Below are 23,571 nucleotides of genomic sequence, written 5' to 3'. Positions count from 1 at the left end.
GAATATAGTATAAAAAAAAAGGTTACTATAATATTGTATAATATTTTGACAACTAAATTCGATAATTATAAGTAATATTTTATTACTTTAAAAAAGAAAGTACGGAGTATGTAACTTCCTTAAACAAGAGAAAAACTTACGTAACCTAATCTATCTACTACTCTACTATGTAACTCCTCAATTTTTTAGATGTAACTCTTTTATTTTTACACTAACTATTATATTACACATCTCTTGGTGACTATGATGAACATAGTCATGTACTCCGTATCATTTTGTAAGATTTGTCTAAATACTTACATAATACAAATTTAATATATTATATCATAAGCCATAGACGTTGTAATGGTTATATCTTATACAGTTAAATACATGGTGCTGACAAGTGCTGTTCTTTTATTTGATTATCTTATAATATCAAAAATTATACTAAAATAGTGGAAATCAATGTGGTGATGACCAATGTCACTCATTGATTCGCCTCTTCGTTAATATAAATAATTAAACTTAAAATAATTTACAACATCAAATATTTTACAGCCCTATAATGTCACGCAAATAGTATACATATTTCGAAAATATAGGGCCGAGAATCGTAATATCAAATGGTTCATTTCTTTTTACCAAATATAATATGCATAACTAACACTTACTAAAAGTTCTACTACGTTGTTATGAATATAAAATTTTTTTACTAATAACTTACTTATTATAATTTTGTTTATTTACTTAATTATTCAAATCAGACAAACGAATTGTCAAATACTCGAGAATAGAAATTCAAAAATGTCTTACCAAAAAAAAAATGTTGAGTATAGGGGTGGGTTTGAGGCGGGTGCATGTGGATACACGGGAGAGGGTGATGAAGAGAGGATGCATTTTATTTTGTACCTCTCAAAACGGGGATTGGAGGGATGAATATCATTCCTATCTTTGATGGAGGGGATAGGGATAAGAATTGTAGATGAGTGCGGATATGCAGGCTAAAAGTGTTAGTGGGGCAAGTTTTTTGGGGGATCCGCATGTGTATCCTCCATAAGTGGGCGGAGATCGAGGAAATTTTGATGGATGAGGGGTAAAAGAATGTATACGTTGCGGGGTGAACGAGCGGTGATGGATTTTAGATTTGACCCGCCTGCGTTGTTAATCCTACATATATAGAAAAAATAATACTACTAACTTAGGAGTATATATTATAATGGTTTGTGAGAGTGATGGATAGCTCAGTTAGTTAGAGCTTCTAACCCGGTTCCAGGTAATTTTGGGATTGTTTCTCATCCCCGCCCTTGTGCCTCATTTACACACAAAAAAAACATATTATAATGGTTTGTTTATTTACTCTTTTTATCTTTATCAGACAAACGATTTGTGCAAAGACTTTAGAATAAAGTTTTAAATTTCAAAATTGTCTTACCAAAAAAAACTTATTGGGTCTAGGGGTGAATTTGAGGCGGTTGTGGATACATGTGGGGTGATGAAGCGATGATGAATTTTTATTTTCTATCTCTCGAAACGAGGATTTGGATGGGTGTGTATCAATCCTATCGTGGACGGCAGGGATGGGGATGAGAATTGTAGGTGGGTACATGTGTAAAGGACCACCCCGCCTTAAAGTCATCTCTAACTGAATCAAGTAAATGATAGGTAGGTGTTAAATGATCGGGTAATTAGGTTGATGGGGCGAGTGTGCGAGTAATAAGTGGATATTACTATTGAAGTGAAATGTGGTTGAAATAATTTTATGCTTGACACAAGTGGTGAATGAGAATGAAAATAATTTTATCTCTGTACCCTTATTGGTTTTAATTGTTTTAATAAATAAGACGCGTCGAATGAGCAATAACAAATTTACCCATCATTCATTTTAATTTGGAGAATATCTATAAGCTCTACTTTGATGATAATTGTCTACCAGATTTCATATAAATTTATATTTAGATTATAAACCGTGCATCGCACGGGTACTATACTAGTGTCCCACTATATCTGGTGCATAAAATATTGCATTCAACCGCAAAACATCAAGAAAAACTCATAATCAATAAAAAAAATAGGAAAGAGACTAGAGAGAGTAATACCTGAAATGTAATGAACAGATTATACGTATAGTAATTTTCTTGATTTTTGTTGATCATACCTGAAATGAAATGACCATATTTCTGTGAGACTATATAAAATGACTTCTTCTATAGTGATTTTTTGGTTATTCCAAAATAGTGTTAATACTTTTTACATTTCACAAATATGACATAATTTTTTTTATGTGTAGATTAATGATGATTAAGGTGGCAAAGATAACAATTAGATCAAGATATGAAGCTTCGATCTCAATCACGGGGATTTAGGAACCAACAGTTCTTTGATGTTAAAGGAACGAAATTAGTTATTTTTATTTCTAGTGTGATTTGATATAAGACAAAAATTTCATGTATGGATATATAATATAGGATCCTATTTTTATTTTGGTATGTTCTTAACTAGTTTGATTATTGGACAATGCAAATACGCACATTGATGTTTTTTATTAAAATTAAGTATGTGATTACAAGTACGTTTGATTACTGGACAATGCAAATATGCTGTTTTGTTCTGTTGTTGCAGTCAGTTGTTTCTGTTGTGGTTGGTTGCTGAGCTGTTTGCAGGTTTTATAGTGTTGCTGCTATAAAGTTTTGGTTATAAAGTTTATCTATTTAGAAAAATATAAAAAAATATGATTGGTAGGTAAATTGTGACGCTTTTTTGCATCAAAGGTGTTTGGGTGGGAAATAATGGGGAGGTAAATTGTGACGCTTTTTTGCATCATAATAGTTTTGGTGGAAAATATGGGGAGGTAAATTGTGACGCTTTGTGGCATCACAATCGATTTGGCTCAAATGCAGCTCGACAAAAATCAACCATTAAAAGCGTCCTTATATTAAGGGAGTGGCTTAAAAAAGCGTCACAAAATTTGAGCTTTGTGGCTACTAAAAGCGTCATTATATAGTGGCCCAAACAATAATGACGCTTTGGTGAAGCGTCATAATAGAAAATTGTGACGCTTTTTAGCGCCACTTTTCGACCAAAAAAGCGTCACTATGAATCCTGTTTTTTTGTAGTGATTTCCTACTAACTACATTAAAATAATACCCCACTATCAACTACTACCTCCGTTCCTTAATGTTCTTTACGCTTACTATTTGCACGGACTCCAATGCAATATTTAACGACTTATATATCCATTTTCGTATGTGGAAAAATTATAAAAATTTGATATATTAAAGTACATAACGAGACCAATCTAACAATATCTTACATGATAACATTTTGATGTATAACAGTGAGAATCCACGACCAAAGTTTTCATATTTTGGACACATATTTCAAAGCGTAAAGAACATTAAGAAACGGAGGTAGTACTATCTATTAAATTAAATAAGTCAATTCAAGTCCCTTAAACTCTGTGCCGGTCAAACCGGGTCGAGTATTCCGGGACGGAGGGAGTAATTAATAATTAATAATAAATAATTAATAATAAATAATTAATAATAAATAATGAATATTAAATAATAAATAAATAATAAATAATGATTAATAAATAATTAGTAATAAATAATAAATAATAAATATTAATTAATAATTATTTATTATTTATTATTTATTATCTTACTTAGGAGAGAGAGAGGAGAAAAATAGACAAACCAAACAACATTCCTAAACAAAGAATTTTCATTCCATTCTCCTTGATTCCCATTCTCATTCTCTTTCCCTTTCCCCTTCTCCAACCAAACGACCTCTTACTGTTTTAACAACTCTACCAAATTCTAGACATTTAAAAATCGAATCGGATGTCCGATTTTGCTCACGGCACAAGGGACAAGGGTAGTATTGGTAATCTCCCTCATCATCATTATTCATTACTTCCCTTTCCTTTTAAAAAGCAAGTACTTCTCTCTGTACTTCCCACCATTTTCTCTATCCAACTCCAACAAACCTCTAATGGCAAAATCCATGAAGCAAGAAAATTACTTTGACCTCCTCAACGAAGAAATCCTCTTCTTAATCCTCGATCATCTCTCAATCGAAGATGACCACCTCGCCGTAAAATCATTTTCTCTCTCCTCCAAATCATTCCACTCCGCCGAATCAAAACACAGAGGATCAGCCAAACTCCTCCGACCCGAATTCCTCCCTTGCGTCCTCCGTCGTTACCACTTCCTATCTCATCTCGACCTCTCTCTCTGCCCCCGCATCACCGACTCTCAACTCCAAACGGCGTCGTCTTTAGGACCCGCCTTGCGTTCCCTCAAGCTCACTTTATGCAGGTTTGTTACCGGGTTAGGGGTCTCGGATCTGGTATCAAAATGCCCGAATTTGGTGGAGCTGGACCTTAGTAATGCCACTGAACTTAGTGACTCCGCCGCCGCCGCCATTTCCCGGGCCCGGAATTTGGAGAGGTTGTTAATGGTGAGGTGTAAACGGGTATCAGATATGGGAATCGGGTGTATTGCTGTTGGGTGTAAGAAATTGAAGAGGATTAGTCTGAAATGGTGTTTAAGGGTTACTGATTTAGGGGTTGGTCTTCTTGCTCTCAAATGCAAGGACCTTTGCAGCTTGGATCTGTCTTATGTCCCGGTATTTGCTCTTCCCATTTTAAAATTAATGTATGGTTAAAGTTTCGGCTTTATGATCGAATGTTTATGGTAGAAAGATTAAAATGGGGCAGAAGTAGTAGTATTTCATTTATACTGCATAACTGGATGGTATTGCATTGGAAATTGAAAGTGGCATAATGTTTGGTTAAATGGATAAATAATATTTGATGGAATTATGTTATTGGTTGATTGAGTAATTGACTTAGAGATTAATATTACATTCTATAAGTGTGAATGAGGAATTTTGTGAGCTCACTAGGAGAGAATCATGCAATATAATGTTAGAGGACTTCTGTTTGTAGACTTTGTTTTTAATGATTACCCTTATGAATGTAGAGTAGATTGTAGAGTCATCTAACATAATATTGCATGATTCTCACTGTTGCACAATTGGAAGATTTCCTCTATTAGCGTAAGCAAGTCATATATCTCTTACGTAGTACTTCGAACATATCAGATGTCATTATCGTGACAACTTTGGATACATATCAGACACAAATGAGGCTCTATGAGTAATTGACTTACCCTTCTAAGCTACCTAGCTAATACAAAGCTCCTGGTGTAGAACATTTTGACTTAATCTAGTTTTCTTACAAAAAACTTGTCAAATTAGGAGTCCGTGGGATAGTTATCTAATTTTCTCTTCGAAGCATCTATGTGATGTGATTGAGCTGCTCTTCCATTGCAAGCTCCGGCTTGTAACTTGTAAGCATGCATTGCAGATTACTGAGAAAAGACTTCAGCCTATATAGCCAAATTCCGTTTCTTGTTTGGGCAATATATCGTTGCACAATAACTAATCTTGGGCTTGAAAAATACTTATCCATCCTTAATAACATGTATTGCAGATTACAGAGAAAAGCCTTACGCCTATATTGCAACTATCTTATCTAGAAGATCTAGTGTTAGTGGGATGTCTTGGCATTGATGATGACGGGCTTGCTTTTCTTGATAAAGGTCACACTATGTTGAAGGTCTGCAATTTCATGCTTCTAATTACTTTTCCTGTTTTCACGATTTCGGCTGATCGATATCTTTAAATGACACTCCGTACCTACTTATTCGTGGTTTCTGACTCTGCTTTTTATTCATATTATTGCTCCACTAGACACTTGATTTATCCAACCGTCAGAACATCAGTCACACTGGTATAGCAAATTTGACTAGAGGTGCTGGATGTCTGAAAGAAATTATATTAGCATATGGCTCAGCTGTAAGTAACAACCACCAAGTGATGTATGCACAATTTTACAAGTTATCTAAGAGGGTATAGTTTGGTTAATTGTTATTTGTTTGAGTACAGGTTACACTTGACGTGGCAAAATGTCTTGAGAATTTCTCAATGTTGCAATGTCTTAGTTTAGATGGTTCCCCGGTCACTTGTTCTGCATTGAGGATGATAGGAAACTTGTCTTGTTCTCTCAGAGAGCTTAGCTTGAGTAAATGCTCGGGTGTAACTGATGAAGGCATTGCCTGTATCGTGAGGAAGCATACTCAATTGAGAAAATTAGATATCACATGTTGCCGTAAGATATCAGTTGTATCTATTGACTGCATCACAAGTTCATGTACTGCTCTCACTTCCCTTAAGATGGAGGCTTGCTCTCGTATCTCTGCAGATGCTTTTGTATTCATTGGACAACGGTGTCGAGTCCTAGAGGAGTTAGATGCAACAGATAATAATATAGATGATGAAGGTTCACTTCTATACACCAGCTTGGAAATCCGTTCGCACTCTGTTTTAGTAGCAAGCTTATGACAGCTCCTATTGCAGGTCTAAAATCTATATCTAGATGCTCCAGGCTTTCCTGCTTTAAGTTAGGGATCTGCCTTGGCATAAGTGTGAAGGAATTATGTCCTTAGACATTTCCGGCAATTACTAAATATAAATAGGAATTAATTATGAAGATAATAAGTTAATTATTTTAGTAATCATATTTGCTTGCTAGAGAATAAATGTGATTAGCAGGACAATATTGATTGGACCTACAACTAAAATATATTAATCCTATAAGGTCACACATATAAGCATTAATTGGAATGGGCCCAAAAGGCCCGATGGCAACCGGTCTGTTAAGGGAAGAATGTTGGGCTTTGGTTTTGTGTTAACCTAAAACTCTCACATTATAATAGTTATAATGTCAGGGATTTAGAAATCACGTTCATTCAATATCTGACAAAAAGGAAAACACCAAAACCCTAATTCTAATTCTCTAAACGCCGTACATCCCAAACAAAGCAAGAGACAGATTGTGATCGTTCTCTTCCGTACTAGCATACGTGGGATTCAATTCGTGCTTGTGGACTGAGTAGAGGAGCAACAAGTGGGGCTCTAAGATCTTCGAAGCTTGCATACGAACGGGAGAACACGCTTCAAAGGTGATTATTCTTTCGACTTAATCTGATCTATACTATTGTTATGCATGAGATCCTGTGATAGATGTTAGGAAATTGTTTCCTGAAATTCCGCTTTATGCATCTATATGTTCCTACAGTGGTATCAGTTAGCTCCTTGCATACCTTAATTTTGATCATGATTAAAGTTTTAAATTTTTGATGCATATTCTTGATTATTTTGATTCAATTACGACAGAAAATTATATATGTATTAATTAAAATATTGATTTTAAATTGTTTGGGTTGTATAAAATATTGATCTTATACAAAGTACTCTCGTCAAAACACATCTGCCATACCCGAAACTTGAGCTTCACAACAAAGTTTTGATTTATTTCTTAAATTTATGCAACTAATTACGATTAATTGTACAAATTTATAAAGACATTGAAAATATTCGATTTTCATGTAAATATAAATCTGAAAATTATCAAGAACAATTCGAAATTTATATGTAAATAATTTGATTATTTAGCCTATTTAATTCGATTTCGTACCCAATTATGCCCAATTCTTCTATGAACCCTAATTTTATGAAAATTACACACCCCCCAAATTCAATCAAATTGTTGCTTGAAATCTTACCAAATTCACGCAAATTGTTGCACGAATTTAGTGGGAGAAAAGGGGATTGTGCGCAGCTTGTGCGGGGGCAAGGTTTTCTGGGGTCTCGGGGTTGTAGAGCAAGGCTGCACAAGCGGGAAAATCGGTGGGCTCGCGCAACAGTTGCGTGGATGCTCCGTGGTGACTCTGTTCTGTGCTGGTGGCTGCGCGGTGGCTCGTTTTGCCGTTGCTGCTACTAGATCGATGCCGAAAAGCGAAGCTGCGGGAGAAACCTCGTAATTGTTGCTTGGTTTCCGACGTGGTTGTATTCTATGGTGAAGGGGATGAACTGATGAAGTAGGCGCTACCTAATTGAATTGGGGTTTTGTGGTGCTGTGACTCGGTTTTCAAAATCACGTGAATACATGATCCATTGGGTTTTGGTTTACTTCGTTAGTACCGCAAACTACAAAGCATATTGACCAAACAATTCCATATATACATTAGACACGTTGAAATGTTGGTTGAATCAAAATAATAAGATAATTGTTTTAATTAATTAAAGTTAGGCTAATTAATTAAAAATAAGATAATTATTAATATGATTAATAGTAAATTAGGGTCATTTACTTTAATTAAGTAAATGAATGAATGATAATATTTTGATATTATATGATATGCGTGTATGGAATATATGATATTTTGTTACAGGCACGTGACTAGTATGGCCCAAAATAGGATAGAAAATACGATCTGCGTATCGTTTTGTATTCTTGTAAACTTTGAAATACGATCTGCGCATCGTTCTGTATTGTTGTAATTTAATTTAAAAGTTTAAATTAGATTATAAAGTTCGTATTATAAGCTCGATGGAGTAAGAAGGTTCAATCAGAAATTCAAGGATGGAGATCCAAGAAAGATGAACAGAAACCCAAGAAGATTTGAGCTTGTTTTTTAGGGGCCATACTAGGATCACATTTAATTTTTATGCATTTTATATTGCCTTAAAATGCTTATTGAGTTTATGTATGTGGTTATTTAAAGCAATGTGTTCACTTTTAAATTAACCAACATAGTAAACTTAGGTCCCAAAATAATATTGAGTTTAAGTGCTTTTCCATACAACGCCTATAAAGCCTTAGATCATGAGTAATAGGTTCTGCCAAAGCAGGGTGTTGCTTATAATTCCGGGGATAGTAGGGTAGGTTTTTGAAACTTACATGTCAATGTATGGTTTAACTCAACAAAACTATCAAAATACAAAGTTTTGGGTTTTGAAGCTAAGAGATAGGAAAATACAAAGAGTTGTTAACCTGTCTACCAAGAGTTATAATTAGTTATAATTAGTAAAATGTTTACTTACCTCGAATACTATAAATTAAAGTAGCAGGGCCAAAGTCCGTTTGATTGTAGTGGGAGGGGATCTTGGTTAATTCTTTATTCAATGGGGACTTCTAATTTTGAATAAAGGGTGGTAGTGAATTGAATTTGTTTAATTGCTACTTTTGATAAACATTATATTGAATCTTGCTTTATTTTTTTATTGTAGTTATCATGTCTGGTGCAAACAACTCTACTTTTAACTTGCGTCCTCTAATTGAAAAAGACAAACTGAATGCTACCAACTTCCTACAATGGCAAATGGCTGTGAGAATTGTTCTCAGAGCGGAAGGAAAAGAAAGTGTTCTTGACAATCCTCTCCCTGAACCCTTGCCAGAAAATGCTACTGCAGCTCAAAAGCGAGCTAGACAAACTCTAGAGGATAACTCCTTGCAAGTAACATGCTTGATGCTTGCTTGCATGGAACCAGAGTATCAAAAACGTTTTGATGGTCTGGATGCCTACAGCATAATCCAGCAACTGAAAACTTTGTTTCAGAAAAATGCTAGATTGGAGAGATTTGAAGCAAACTGCAAACTTCTGGATTCCAAGTTGGAAGAGGGGAAGCCCGTTGGTCCGCATGTGTTCGATTTGATTGGACATTTTCAGACCATGGAGAAATTGGGTTTCCCTTATCCTAAGGACCTGGCAACTGACATAGTCATCAGATCCTTGCCTGAAGATTTTCATAACTTTAAGTTGAACTTCTACATGCAAGGAGGGGAGGCTACCCTGCAAGAGTTGCATGGTTCACTAATTCAGGCTGAGAGAAACTTACCAAGTAAACCTAAACATAAGGATGTTCTAATGGTTAGTAAAGGTAAGCAGTTCAAGAAGAAAGGGGCTCCCATGAAGAAGAACAAGGGCAAGGTAGTTGCCAATGAGAACTCTTCAACCAAGCCAAAGGCCACTCCCAAGGCTAAGGTAGCTGCTCAACATGAGTGCTACCACTGCCACAAGATTGGTCATTGGAAGAGGAACTGCCCCAAATATCTGGAGGATAAGAAGACTGGTGCTTTAACTTCAGGTATCTATGTCATAGAAGTTAATTTAGCTACAACTGCTTCTTGGGTATTTGATACCGCTTGTGGATCTCACATTATTGGTAATGTGCAGGGACTAAAAAGAAGTAGGAGCTTGAGCAAAGGCGAAGTGGATCTCCGAGTAGGCAATGGAGCAAGAGTTGCTGCTTTAGCTGTAGGAGATTATAGTTTACGCTTGCCTTCTGGTTTAATATTAGAACTTTATAATTGTTATTACGTTCCAGTTATTACCAAGAACATAATTTCTATTCCGATTTTGGATTCGGAAGGTTTTTCATTTCAAATTATGAATAATTGTTGTTCAGCATATTTGAATGGTATGTTCTATGTCTCTGCTAAATTATCAAATGGTTTGTATGTACTAGACTTACAAAACCATATCTATCACATAGAAAACAAGAAACACAAACCAAATGATTTGAACCCTACTTACCTATGGCATTGTCGATTAGGCCACATAAGCTCAAAGCGCATAGAGAAACTTCATAAGGATGGAATTCTCAAATCATTTGATTTTGAATCATTTGAAGTATGTGAGTTTTGCTTAATGGGGAAAATGACAAAGTCTCCTTTCACAGGCTCAAGTGAAAGGGCCAATGATCTTTTAGCCCTCATACATACTGATGTTTGCGGACCTATGAGTACTTTGGCTAGGGGAGGGTACGGGTATTTCATTACTTTTACTGATGATGTGAGCAGATTTGGATATGTTTACCTCATGCGACATAAGTCGGAATCCTTTGAAAAGTTCAAGGAATTCCAAAATGAAGTACAAAACCAACTTGGAAAGAAAATTAAAGCATTGCGATCCGATCGTGGTGGTGAATATTTATCTCAAGAGTTTGGTGATCATTTGAAAGATTGTGGAATACTTTCGCAATTGACTCCACCAGGGACACCACAGTTGAATGGGGTTTCCGAAAGAAGGAATCGAACTTTATTAGATATGGTTCGGTCCATGATGAGTCTTGCTAACCTTCCTGCCTCATTTTGGGGATTTGCGCTTGAAACAGCGGCATTCACACTCAACAGAGCTCCGTCCAAAGCAGTAGAAAAGACGCCATATGAGATGTGGACTGGAAAAGTTCCAAAATTGTCTTTTCTAAGGACATGGGGTTGTGAAGTTTATGTAAAACGTTTACTTTCTGATAAGCTTTCACCCAAGTCCGATAAGTGTCTTTTTGTGGGTTACCCAAAACAGACTAAGGGATACTACTTCTACAACCAAAGCGAAAACAAAGTGTTTGTTGCTCGCGATGGTGTCTTTCTGGAAAAGGAGTTTATTTCCAGAAAAACAAGTGGGAGTAATGTATATCTCGAAGAAATTCGAGATGAGCAACAAATGGATGAGGTTCACACCTCGTCAGAGACGACCCAGCATGAAAATGCTCAGGAGGCGGTACATTCCATTCATGCGCCTTCTACCGTCCCACTTGGAGATAATCCATGCGAAGTCCCTCAACCTAATGAGGTGGAAACTTCTCCTGTTGTTCCCCAACGTAGGTCTAGTAGGACTGTCATTCCGTCAAAGAGATATATTGATTTCCTTTTGACTGAAAGTTCTGAAATAGAGATTTTAGAACATGAGGAACCTACTAGCTACACAAATGCTTTGACGAGTCAAGACTCCAAGAAATGGCTTGAAGCCATGAGATCCGAAATGGATTCGATGTTTGAAAATCAAGTATGGGACTTGGTTGCTTTGCCTGATGGGGTTAAACCCATAGGTTGCAAATGGATTTTCAAACTGAAAAAGGACAAAGATGGAAACATTGATGTCTTTAAGGCAAGACTAGTGGCAAAAGGTTTTAGACAAATTCATGGTATTGACTATGATGAAACCTTCTCACCAGTAGCCATGCTGAAATCCATTAGGATAATTCTTGCGATTGCTGCCTTTCATGACTATGAGATCTGGCAGATGGACGTCAAAACCGCTTTCTTGAATGGGTTCTTGAAAGAGGATGTGTACATGACACAACCACAAGGTTTTGAAGATCCAAACAGTCCAAGAAAAGTTTGCAAGCTTAAGAAGTCCATTTATGGGCTTAAGCAAGCATCCCGGAGTTGGAACCTCAGATTTGATGAGGCAGTCAAATCTTTTGGCTTCCTCAGAAATGAAGAGGAATCTTGTATATACAAGAAGTTGAGTGGGAGTAGTATTGCTTTCCTAGTCTTGTATGTGGATGACATACTTCTCATAGGAAACGACAAGACCATGCTTGATTCAGTCAAGGAATGGCTTAAAAGTTGTTTTTCCATGAAAGACCTAGGAGAAGCTGAATACATCTTGGGAATAAGGATCCATAGAGATAGATCCAAAAGGCTGATTGGACTTAGCCAAGAGACTTATATTGATAAGGTTCTTGCAAGGTTCAAGCTGGAAAACTCCAAAAGAGGTTTCATTCCCATGCAACATGGCATTTCACTTGGCAAGACTCAGTGTCCTTCGACACCTGATGAGGTCAAGCGCATGAGTAATGTTCCTTATGCCTCTGCAGTAGGGTCCATTATGTATGCCATGGTATGCACTCGACCGGATGTTGCATATGCTTTGAGTATGTGCAGCAGATACCAGTCAAACCCAGGAGAGGCGCACTGGATGGCAGCAAAGAATATCCTTAAGTACTTAAGAAGGACTAAGGATGATTTCTTGGTCTATGGTGGAGATAATGAGTTGGTTGCCACTGGATACACCGATGCAAGCTTCCAAAGTGACAAAGATGATTTCCGATCACAATCTGGTTTCATATTTTGTCTCAATGGAGGGGCTGTGAGCTGGAAGAGTTCTAAGCAGAGTACCATCGCAGATTCTACAACAGAGGCTGAGTATATTGCAGCAAGTGATGCAGCAAAAGAAGCTGTTTGGATCAAAAAGTTCATTAGTGAACTTGGTGTAGTTCCTAGCATTGAAAATGGCATTGAGTTGTATTGTGACAACAATGGTGCCATTTCCCAGTCCAAGGAACCCAGATCGCACCAAAAATCCAAACATGTGCTCAGGAGATTCCATCTTATTCGAGAGATCGTTGAAAGAGGGGATGTGAAAGTAAGCAAGGTTCATACTGAGGATAACGTGGCTGATCCTCTGACTAAACCGCTTGCTCAACCTAAGCATGAGAGTCATACTAGGTCTATGGGGCTTAGGCATATGGGAGAATGGCTTTAGTTTGTTTACTTTATGTTTACAATTGTAAAGACATTTATTATGCTTTGAATGTTTATCAATAAAAGTTCATTCTTATTTAATTGTTTGGTTTAGTATTAAATAAAATGTCCAAATAACTTGTGTTTTCAAATAGGATTATCGAAAACGTTTTGATAATGGAACCCTTTAAAGTGAACTGAAATCACAACTTATTAAGTCCCTAGTCTGAATCACTAAATTGGACATAAGTGATTTATGAGAAGACTAGCATGTAATTAATTGATAGTGCAGTTCCATGGGCTATGGAGACATAGGGATGTCTAATTGATTATATGGATGTATACTTGATGCATTGTGACTTGACCTAACTAGATTCTAAAAGTAGAATCAAACTTCTATATTTAGTGGATTCCTTAGACATGAGTATGTCTTAATAACCACGAGACAATTAGTTTAACTTTGACGCTGTTAAACGCCGCGCCGTAAAAGGAGGTTATAAAGGCAATGATCAGGTGGGCTAAGAATTGAGTGGGAGTTATGGTCATACAAGAGTGAATAAGTCCTCCTATTTGATAGGAATGGTGTCTGGGCCTCTTGATGAGCGAGAACTGAAAATTGCATGGCCATGCGGAATGGGATTAAAAGTTAATCTTTATTTGAACAGTTCGAACTCGGCGATCAAGAAACTAGAGTTTGAGAATAACAGTGTGTTATCAAATTTTGGCATTAAGAGACTTAAGGAATTTAGCATTGCGTTCTTGTCTTCGGACAAGTGGGAGATTGAAGGAATTATGTCCTTAGACATTTCCGGCAATTACTAAATATAAATAGGAATTAATTATGAAGATAATAAGTTAATTATTTTAGTAATCATATTTGCTTGCTAGAGAATAAATGTGATTAGCAGGACAATATTGATTGGACCTACAACTAAAATATATTAATCCTATAAGGTCACACATATAAGCATTAATTGGAATGGGCCCAAAAGGCCCGATGGCAACCGGTCTGTTAAGGGAAGAATGTTGGGCTTTGGTTTTGTGTTAACCTAAAACTCTCACATTATAATAGTTATAATGTCAGGGATTTAGAAATCACGTTCATTCAATATCTGACAAAAAGGAAAACACCAAAACCCTAATTCTAATTCTCTAAACGCCGTACATCCCAAACAAAGCAAGAGACAGATTGTGATCGTTCTCTTCCGTACTAGCATACGTGGGATTCAATTCGTGCTTGTGGACTGAGTAGAGGAGCAACAAGTGGGGCTCTAAGATCTTCGAAGCTTGCATACGAACGGGAGAACACGCTTCAAAGGTGATTATTCTTTCGACTTAATCTGATCTATACTATTGTTATGCATGAGATCCTGTGATAGATGTTAGGAAATTGTTTCCTGAAATTCCGCTTTATGCATCTATATGTTCCTACAAAGTGATGAAGGCCTGATTCAAGTCGGGATGCGTTGCTCTCAGTTAAAAGAGATTGATTTATACAGGTAAATAGATGGATTAATAGATTGATTGCTTGAGTTCATGACAAAATCATTTAAATACTTTTCCAGAAATGCAAACTCAAATAACATTAGCTTCCAATACTTTTGGTAACTTTCGGTAACTTTTGGCTTTGTTCATTATCAGGGCCATAAGAATATCTGATGAAGGCATTGCATCAATAGCTCAAGGCTGCCCTATTCTTGAGTTGATCAACATTGCATATTGTGATCAAGTTACCGATGTCTCTCTAATATCGTTATCAAAATGTTGGAGATTAAAAGCATTGGAAGCCAGAGGGTGCTCGCTTATCACATCAAAAGGTCTAGCGTCCATTGCTGCTGGATGTGGGCAACTTATGGTACTAGACATAAAAAAGTGTTACAAAATCAACAACTCTGGAATGATTCCTCTAGCTCGTCATTCCTTAAACCTCAAACAGGTATTGATCAAACTCTTATTTTTTATTTCTTGATTCATTATCCTGATTACACAACTCTGACAGGCCTTGTTTACACATGTTGGCAGATAAATCTGTCATATTGCTCAGTTACTGACGCTGGGCTGTTAGCATTAGCGAGCAGGAGCCCGTTGCAGAACATTACGATATTACATTTGGCCGGACTGAGCCCAAATGGACTAGCAGCAGCCTTGCTGGCCTGCAGGGGATTAAAGAAAGCGAAGATCCATGAATCCTTTAAAGCTATGCTTCCTCAATCTCTTCTAAATCACATGGAGAGCCGCGGCTGTATATTTCACTGGAGAGACAAAGCCTTTCAACCTCAGGTGATCTCCCTCGATAAATCCCTTTTCTTGTGTTTAATAACAAATGACCGAGAAAATCCGAATCATTGAATTCTAGACAAGATGCATTAAAATATAGGGAGTACTACTTGATGGTTGACAAATGACTGAGAAAATTCCTTTATGAGTTGAGCAGGTTGACACAGACCCATTGAACTGGAACCTACAAAGTACTCCGTAGTAGACACTCAGGACCCATTACATTTGGACCAGGCAGAAGAACACATCTACTTATTTTATTTTAGTTTTTTTCTTTCACTTTTGCCCTGATTTGTTTGTATTTTTAATGAGAAATGAGAAATCCCATGATCTTTACATATAATGAGGGACAACAACTTGATAAGGACTTAATTTAACAGAAATTTTGTTATCAATTAAAATTATTATTATTGTACGTCTGTCAACTTTGTGATAATGTTATTATATAGGATTAGATAGCGTATACGGTTGGATTGATGTCATTGTCAACCACCTTGGTTGACAAGATTTCATACATTGTATATCCTGCCCGAATAGGAGACGTTTTGGGTAGCTTATCTTTCGCCTAAGAACAGACTCGTTACTCCGGCATCTAAAACACGAAAATCTTCCTTAAAAAATATCATACGTTGGACTTGTGCGTTGTGTTTTGTACTTATGATCAGGGTATGCGTTCTTGTTAAATAGGGGCCTGCCCACGAACACCAGGCCCCGTAACCCAAACCCGGAAAGGAGAGAGAAAGGGTAAGTCTGAAAATAGAAATGCTTTTGGGATTTATAGGAGTGACAGACGGACGAAATTGGGAAGTGTGATACCATGATTTTAATCCAGCATCACTACAATTCATCAAACGTGTGAGAGACGACAATTGGGATCCTTGTTTATCTAGAAGCCTGTCTTGTTTTAAAAGTTGGCGTGGGGTTACATAAGTTCATCTTGTCTTCCAAAAGTTGATCAATTATTAACAGAATCAAATAAAATACATCTCAAAATAGTTCTGTTATAGATTAATGGATTATTATGACCATGTAATTTCCTTTCAATAAGACAATTTGGCAGTTAATTCAAACCATATACATCGTATATACTTTTTTTATATGATCGAATTTTGAGTACGGACTATTGAGTATATGAAAAATGGTTAGTACGGAGTATCAAGTCTGATCGAATTGGGATGCCAATCTTGCCATATTAAAATACCAAGTTCATTTAGTTTTATACTTTGTATTTTCAATAGTGACTATTTTCTTGTTTATAAATTAAAAGGGCATATACATTATACATTATACATATATAGTAATTTTATTAAATAAACACAAATATTTCATCATCTACCATTATTTGAAAGAGACGCACACTAACATCATCTTTAGAGTGTGTTTTATTTACCTGATTTTTACTTATTTTTCCGGAACTTATCTTATTTTAACTGAATTTATCTAAACTTATCAAAACTTATTTTAGTTATAAATTACTCCCTCCGTCCCTTAATACTTGACATGCTTTGACTTTTTGTACTATTCACATAATTCACTTTGACCCTATTTTATTTCTAGTATATGAAAATAAATGTTAGTATATAATATATTGTTGGCTTCATCTTAATATATATTTTCAAAATATTAATATTTTTATAAGTTTTTATAATATGTAGTTAAAGAAATAGGTGGTCAAAGTTGTGCATCGGCAAGCGTGTCCGGTCAAAACAGGTCGAGTATTAAAGGACAGATGGAGTATACTTAATTGATCAACCCTTATTTTTTCTAAATTTATTTTTACTGAAATAAGAGAAAATAAGGTGAACAAAACAAAACCTTAGCCATGGACAAAATATTTTTTTTATATTTGATGGACAATATTCTTTTGGTACTAATAATGAACAAAACAATATTTGATTTATCAAATACTTGAAGGAACACTTGAAAACGTTTATTAGTGTTTGAGCTAACGTCCGCTGTAGAATAAGAGTTGATGACTTCTGGCACAATCATTGAGCAAGTGATATAACACGGTATTTTAGGAGAGAGAAAATAAAGATAATACAAGCGAGCTTCATTATTTCAAAATCTAAAATTCAGAAAACATAATAAAAATCTCCACCATGAAATTATATTTTTTGTACTCAACAAAACATTCACTTTAATATAATTTTTAGTTTTGTACTTTTGTTATATTTATGTTGAAGAGATAAGAAAAAAGGGATGAACTTCTACTTTGGTTCATGGTTAAGGAATAAAATGTACCGTTGTTCATGACATATGAAGCGGAGGAGAGAGAAAGTTAGAGAAAAGATGATGACATTTTATTTTTGTTCATTGATAATGTTGCTCTAAGAGCTACGAATACATCAAGTGATCAAACATGTACTAGTATATACGTGGTATATGACAGATGGAAGATTAGTTTGATGGTAGCTTCTCATATATCGTAGGAAAAGTCTCAAGTTCAATCCTCAATAGCATTACGATATATAGACTCATTGTCATACATAGGTTAGGTTAGTACTAGTACATAGTTTCTCCATCGATTATTATTTGTCAATCGCACAAATTTTCTATACTAAATGTTAAGTTGAGTGAATTTTAGAAAAATATCAAAGTAATGAAATTACAAGTTGTATATTTTATGTGAGAGTAATATTTTAAGAACAAACCCAAAAAAAAAAAAAAAGCAAGCCAAAAATTTGTGGTAATGTGTAGCAAGAATTTCTTTTAAAGTTTTAAAGTTACTTTTGCCCAAAAATGGAAAGTATGAAATGCACAAAAATGATCGAAAGAAGAAGCAGAAAGGAAAAGTAAAACATCCTTGTACAAATGCAAATTGGGGAAAAAAAAGGTAAGAGGACCAATAGTAAGAAGCCACAGTGGTGCTGCATATGAAGAATGAGGATAAGGGACCCACACACAAACTGTGGAAACGTCCTTATTTTTCTCTCCTCCTCCTCTCGTATCTCACTCAGCCGCCTCCTCCCTCTCTTGTCTGCTTTGTATGTATCCTTATTCACCAATCCAGTCAAACCCACATGTTTTGACCACTATTATCATTTTTTTCCTCTTTTTTTATTTTATTTTTAATTTTCCATTAATTTTCTTAATTTTTTGATTGCTGCCTCGCCGTGGGAATTCCACGGTCAAATGGTCCCTCACCTTCGCGGAAGATGCCAACCTCAAAATGCCTTGCGCGTTACGTGACCGATTTTATCAATTATTTAAATATTATTAAACAAATTTAACCAACCAAATATTGTCAATTTTATGTCTTCTTCTTTTACTACTACTGCTGGTCTACTACCGTACTACTGCTGGCTTTAATCAAACTCTTTGGTAACTTCACACTCGAATCAATCTGAACTTTTTAAAGTATTTTAAGTTTACTTTATATGCGAATTAAATTATATCTATATCATTAAAGAATTTTATCTTTAATTTTTTTAAAAATAAGTTTTAACTTTAATAAGTTTAGATAAGTTGCAACAGATTAATGAGTTACAATCAAGTGTTATAAGTCACTCTATCAAATTTAATATTTTGCAATTATGTCTGATCAAGTTTAATAAACTCCAATTAGTTTAGATTTTATCTGTTAAAAAGACTATTTCTTTGATCTCAATAGCACATTTACAATCTGCACTACAAAATATGGAGTAATAACAATATTTATATTAGATCTCTAATTTTTAACATGGATGTATTTTAAAGTTTATATATATATATATATATATATATATATATATATATATATATATATATATATATATATATATATATATATATATATATATATATATATATATATATTTATATAATAGGTAAGAAGAAGGGACCCTAACTGAACCAGCACCTAGCACAAGTTAACCAGCCCAGCTCCGCAGGTCATCGCTTGAGCCACTCCCAAGCATTTTGCAGTTGATGGGGCTCGAACTTGTGACCTCCAAATCACAAGGTGAGTTCCCCACCAACTCCACCAACTTATGTTGGTTCAAGTTTATATATACTTGTACTTGATATTTATAGTTAACTTTTTACTGCATACAGTAGTAAATACTCCCTACGTCCCGGAATACTCGACCCGGTTTGACCGGCACAGAGTTTAAGGGACTTGAATTGACTTATTTAATTTAATACTCCTTCCGTCCCAAAATTATCTTCCTGTTCTCCTAAACGAGCGTCCCAAAATTATCTTCCTGTTTCTAATTTTGGCTACTAAGGTCTCCACTTTCTCATGTACTATATTAATTAAAATTGAATTGAAAACCTCACCCAAGTACTATATTCCACTTTTTCCATGTACTATATTCTCTTTCACATGTACTTTATTCCACTTTTCCATACAACTCAATCATCATTTGTACTTTATTCCACTTTTTCATGTACTATATTCCACTTTTCTTAAAATCCGTATTTTTGGTCAAACAGGAAGATAATTATGGAACGGAGGGAGTAGGTAATAGTTGATAGTGGGGTATTATTTTAATGTAGTTAGTGGAAAATGTGTAAAGGGGTGGAGTTGGGGGAGAGTAGAAGTTGAATTTTTAATTATTTTTTGTATGGAGTAGGGGTAGGTGGATTAATAGGGGTGGAGTGAGAAATAATATAATATTGTTAGAATATTTCCATTTTTAGAAAAAGGTCAAGTATTAAGAGACGACCCAATAAGGAAAACAGATCAATTATTCCGGGACGGAGGGAGTATTTAACATTCCACTTAAATACAGACTCCCATGTCTAATACGGAGTAATATACGGAGTACGTCATAACTAGTAAAATACACATCAATTTCCACCCCATTTCTCTTCAACCCTATAAAACTCTCTCCCACTCTACCTTTTTATAATTTTCTCTCTCTCCAGTCTCCACCAACTCATCATCTCATCCAAAAAACCGTCTCTCCATTTTTATCATTTTTATGGGCTATGGGCTTCTCAAATGGTAGCTTAGACAACAACAATTACAATTTCATGACCAACTCCTCCTTCACCGACCTGCTTAACTCCGGCGCCGACGACTCTTCCAAGCTCACCGTACCTAACCGGAGCTTATCCGATCGTATCGCCGACCGAACCGGCTCCGGTATCCCGAAATTCAAGTCCTTACCACCTCCTTCAATCCCATTATCTCCACCTCCGGTCTCACCTTCGTCATATTTTGCTTTTCCTCCTGGTTTAAGTCCTACTGATCTCTTAGACTCCCCTGTTCTTCTCTCCTCTTCTCATGTGAGTTTTTCATCTCTTACTCTTCAACAACGTTGAATTAATCATTAATCAAACCAATAATTACAATAATTATTAGCTTAAAACACTTTTAAAATATTCTCGATAATATTGCGTAATTACGTCAAGTATTCTCGTAGCATTCGGATTGTGTAATGATGAAGGTTTATTGTGTAAAATTTGCAGGTGTTGCCATCTCCGACAACGGGGGCTTTTGCGGCAAACTGGAAATCGTATTCCAACAACAACAGCAGCAACAACAACAACAACAAACAAGAAGATGTGAACAAATATTCAGATTTTACTTTCCAAACCCAAACAAGGCCTAATCATGTTTCATCCAACATGTTTCAACCTTCATTTCTTAATGTAAGTAACTTTCTTTTATTGTTTTACTTACTAAAGATTTAATACCGATTTTGGAAACTTTATTATAGAAGTATCCAAATTACGCGTCTAATTAAATATTTTCTACCTAGACGACTGTGAGGAAATACGCGTGTTATGCTTACTTGTTAATAACAGTTTTATTCTATCTTTAAAAAAAATTCAGGAACAGGCTGTAAGAGGAAGGGAAAACCAACCAGTACAACAACCAGCACAACCCCAACAACAATCATGGAATTTCGATCAAAAGAATGATGGATCTTCGAACTCAATTACAGCTATGGTGAAATCAGAGTTTCCTGGTGAGAATTACAACCAAGGAAGCGTTGTAAAGTATGAGACAGACCAAAACCCTCCCTACCAACCAGCTCAATACATAAGAGAACAGAGAAGATCAGAAGATGGGTATAATTGGAGAAAATATGGACAAAAACAGGTAAAAGGGAGTGAAAATCCAAGAAGTTATTACAAATGCACGTTTCCCAATTGTCCAATGAAAAAGAAGATTGAGACAGCAATAGATGGTCAGATTACTGAGATTGTTTATAAGGGTAGTCATAATCATCCTAAGCCTGTGAATACTCGGAGATCTTCTGCAGCCGCTTCAGCTGTTTCTGCAGCTTTTCAAAACGGTTCTGTTCCTCCATCGTCCTCAAATGATTACCATGATCATTCATTAGGTCCGCAGAGATCATCCTCGGGGCAAATGGATTCCGGTGCTACCCCAGAGAATTCGTCGATTTCGATGGCTGATGATGAGGTTGACATGGGTTCTCATAGGAGTAGATCATCAGCTGATGGTGATGAACCCGAGGCTAAAAGATGGTACGCCTTTAACTTGTTTGAGTTTCATGAATTTTTAAATGTTTTTTTGGGGGATAATTTGCTAATTAATTGATATGTTTTGGTGAAATCAGGAGAGGAGAAGTTGATCAGAATGAATGCATGTCAGCTGCACCAGGGAGTCGAGCAGTGAGGGAGCCAAGAGTTGTAGTTCAAACAACTAGTGATATTGATATCTTGGATGATGGATATAGATGGAGAAAATATGGTCAAAAAGTGGTTAAGGGAAATCCTAATCCAAGGTAATTAAATCAATCTCTAAATGGAAGTATTAATCCGTGTCTAGATACTAATTAGTGGACATTTTTGTATTGAAATTTGTCTGCCTTTTCAACACATTTTTGGGTCTAGCTAGGCAATAAAAAAAGTTCCTTATAGATGAGTGGTGATCATTACTTTGCTAATTAGAAATATAATTAATTTAATTTGATGATTATCCAGTCCGGGATCTTTAATTAGTTATGGATACATGTATGATTAGGTCCATTTCAATTAGTCGAAGCTGAGTTCATACATACAGTAGCTATATTTTGGAAACCTATTGCAACATTTAAAACATTTCGATCATCTAATGGAGTTCTACATGATGCGAAATTACAGGAGCTACTACAAGTGCACGCAGCCAGGTTGCCCGGTGAGGAAACACGTGGAACGGGCAGCTCATGATCTTAGGGCAGTGATCACAACCTACGAAGGAAAGCACAACCATGACGTGCCAGCTCCCCGAGGCAGCGGGATGAGCAGGGCAGCCATGGCTCCTAACAATGTTCCAGTTTCTTTAATGGCTATAAAGCCATCAGCTGTTAACTATACAAGTAACGCTCATTCGTTCCAGACTAGTAATCAAGGAGGAATGCCCTCGTCTTTCGACGGGGCAGGACCATTATCACCTTTTACATTACAGTTGTTGCAAAATCCGGGGAGTTTCGGGTTTTCTGGCTACTTGAATCAACCTCAATACTCAGACAACAACATGTTTTCTAATACTACTGCTACAACTACTTCTACTATTAAAGCCAAGGAGGAACCAAAAGAAGACATGCTTTTTGAGTCATTGCTTTGCTGAAAGTAATACTTTGCCTCTTAGTTTTTTTAGGAAATTTTTACTAAGAGGAAGTTGGTACTTGGTAGAATTAGTTCATAAACCTGGTTATTGAGCAGGCCAGGTCACGGAATGGGGTCTATTACTTCATACTGACAAAAAAAACAAGATCAGGATTCATTTGTTTATTGTATTCCACATTGGGTTGGTTTGTTTGTTTATTTGTTTATATATTAGTGTACACAGAAATGACATATACAAGAGTTTCGCCCATTTGTGTAATGTACATGGAATTGTATGTATAAAATACTTTAATTTATCTCTAGAAAAAACTTCAACTATATGAATTGTGATTGTGTCAAATTGGCCGGGTTTATATCATACTTAGCTTGTTTAATTTGTTACTACTTACGAAGTATCGATCAAGACGATGAAGAGACGAGTTGTGCTCAGTTTGATCATAGGATCTTTAAGTGAAAGGCGGAGGGAGAAACCGATAACCCGTTTCTTACGCCCGGCCACACGATGTAATTTGTTTGGAGGGATGTTTGTTGACAATTCTATATTTCTAAGTGTACTTATTCCTCCACAGACCATAGTTCTATAATACTATAGTAGTATATATAGAAGACTTTGGAATAGCTTTTCATTGTTTTGACTTATGTTATAC

General features: G+C 35.8%; 2 protein-coding genes across 3 annotated transcripts; both read left to right on the top strand.

The window, feature by feature from the left end:
- The first annotated feature begins 3,861 nt into the window (after nt 1-3,861).
- On the top strand, nt 3,862-15,881 carry LOC110800353 (F-box/LRR-repeat protein 3). Of its 2 annotated transcripts, XM_022005666.2 has the most exons (9): nt 3,864-4,611; nt 5,480-5,605; nt 5,740-5,844; nt 5,935-6,328; nt 6,406-6,474; nt 14,580-14,640; nt 14,783-15,077; nt 15,164-15,421; nt 15,576-15,881. In XM_022005666.2, the coding sequence occupies exons 1-9, from the start codon at nt 3,976-3,978 to the stop codon at nt 15,618-15,620; spliced, it is 1,989 nt and encodes a 662-aa protein (XP_021861358.1). In that variant the 5' UTR covers nt 3,864-3,975; the 3' UTR covers nt 15,621-15,881. The 2 variants fall into 2 exon arrangements, with proteins under 2 accessions (XP_021861357.2, XP_021861358.1); XM_022005665.2 differs by having other exon boundaries at nt 3,862-4,611; nt 15,164-15,881.
- A 4,371-nt stretch (nt 15,882-20,252) lies between these two features.
- Nucleotides 20,253-23,244, top strand: LOC110800344 (WRKY transcription factor WRKY24). Its single transcript, XM_022005656.2, has 5 exons — nt 20,253-20,632; nt 20,816-20,998; nt 21,183-21,841; nt 21,934-22,101; nt 22,460-23,244. Exons 1-5 carry the CDS (start codon nt 20,333-20,335, stop codon nt 22,923-22,925), a joined length of 1,776 nt encoding a protein of 591 aa, XP_021861348.1. The 5' UTR covers nt 20,253-20,332; the 3' UTR covers nt 22,926-23,244.
- The last annotated feature ends 327 nt before the right edge of the window (nt 23,245-23,571 follow it).

This window comes from Spinacia oleracea, chromosome 6, assembly GCF_020520425.1.
Source record: "Spinacia oleracea cultivar Varoflay chromosome 6, BTI_SOV_V1, whole genome shotgun sequence".
Taxonomy (NCBI): domain Eukaryota; kingdom Viridiplantae; phylum Streptophyta; class Magnoliopsida; order Caryophyllales; family Amaranthaceae; genus Spinacia; species Spinacia oleracea.
This window is presented reverse-complemented; position numbering and strand designations above follow the sequence as displayed.

Bases quoted from the DNA above. Each gene is read 5' to 3' on its own strand.
- LOC110800353 (XM_022005665.2), top strand. From the start codon at position 3,976: ATGGCAAAATCCATGAAGCAAGAAAATTACTTTGACCTCCTCAACGAA. The intron at 5,606-5,739 runs GTCTGCAATTTC...TTGCTCCACTAG, and splicing joins AAGGTCACACTATGTTGAAG to ACACTTGATTTATCCAACCG. The intron at 6,475-14,579 runs TGAAGGAATTAT...TCCTACAAAGTG, and splicing joins GATCTGCCTTGGCATAAGTG to ATGAAGGCCTGATTCAAGTC.
- LOC110800344 (XM_022005656.2), top strand. From the start codon at position 20,333: ATGGGCTTCTCAAATGGTAGCTTAGACAACAACAATTACAATTTCATG. The intron at 20,999-21,182 runs GTAAGTAACTTT...AAAAAAATTCAG, and splicing joins TTCAACCTTCATTTCTTAAT to GAACAGGCTGTAAGAGGAAG. The intron at 22,102-22,459 runs GTAATTAAATCA...GCGAAATTACAG, and splicing joins AAGGGAAATCCTAATCCAAG to GAGCTACTACAAGTGCACGC.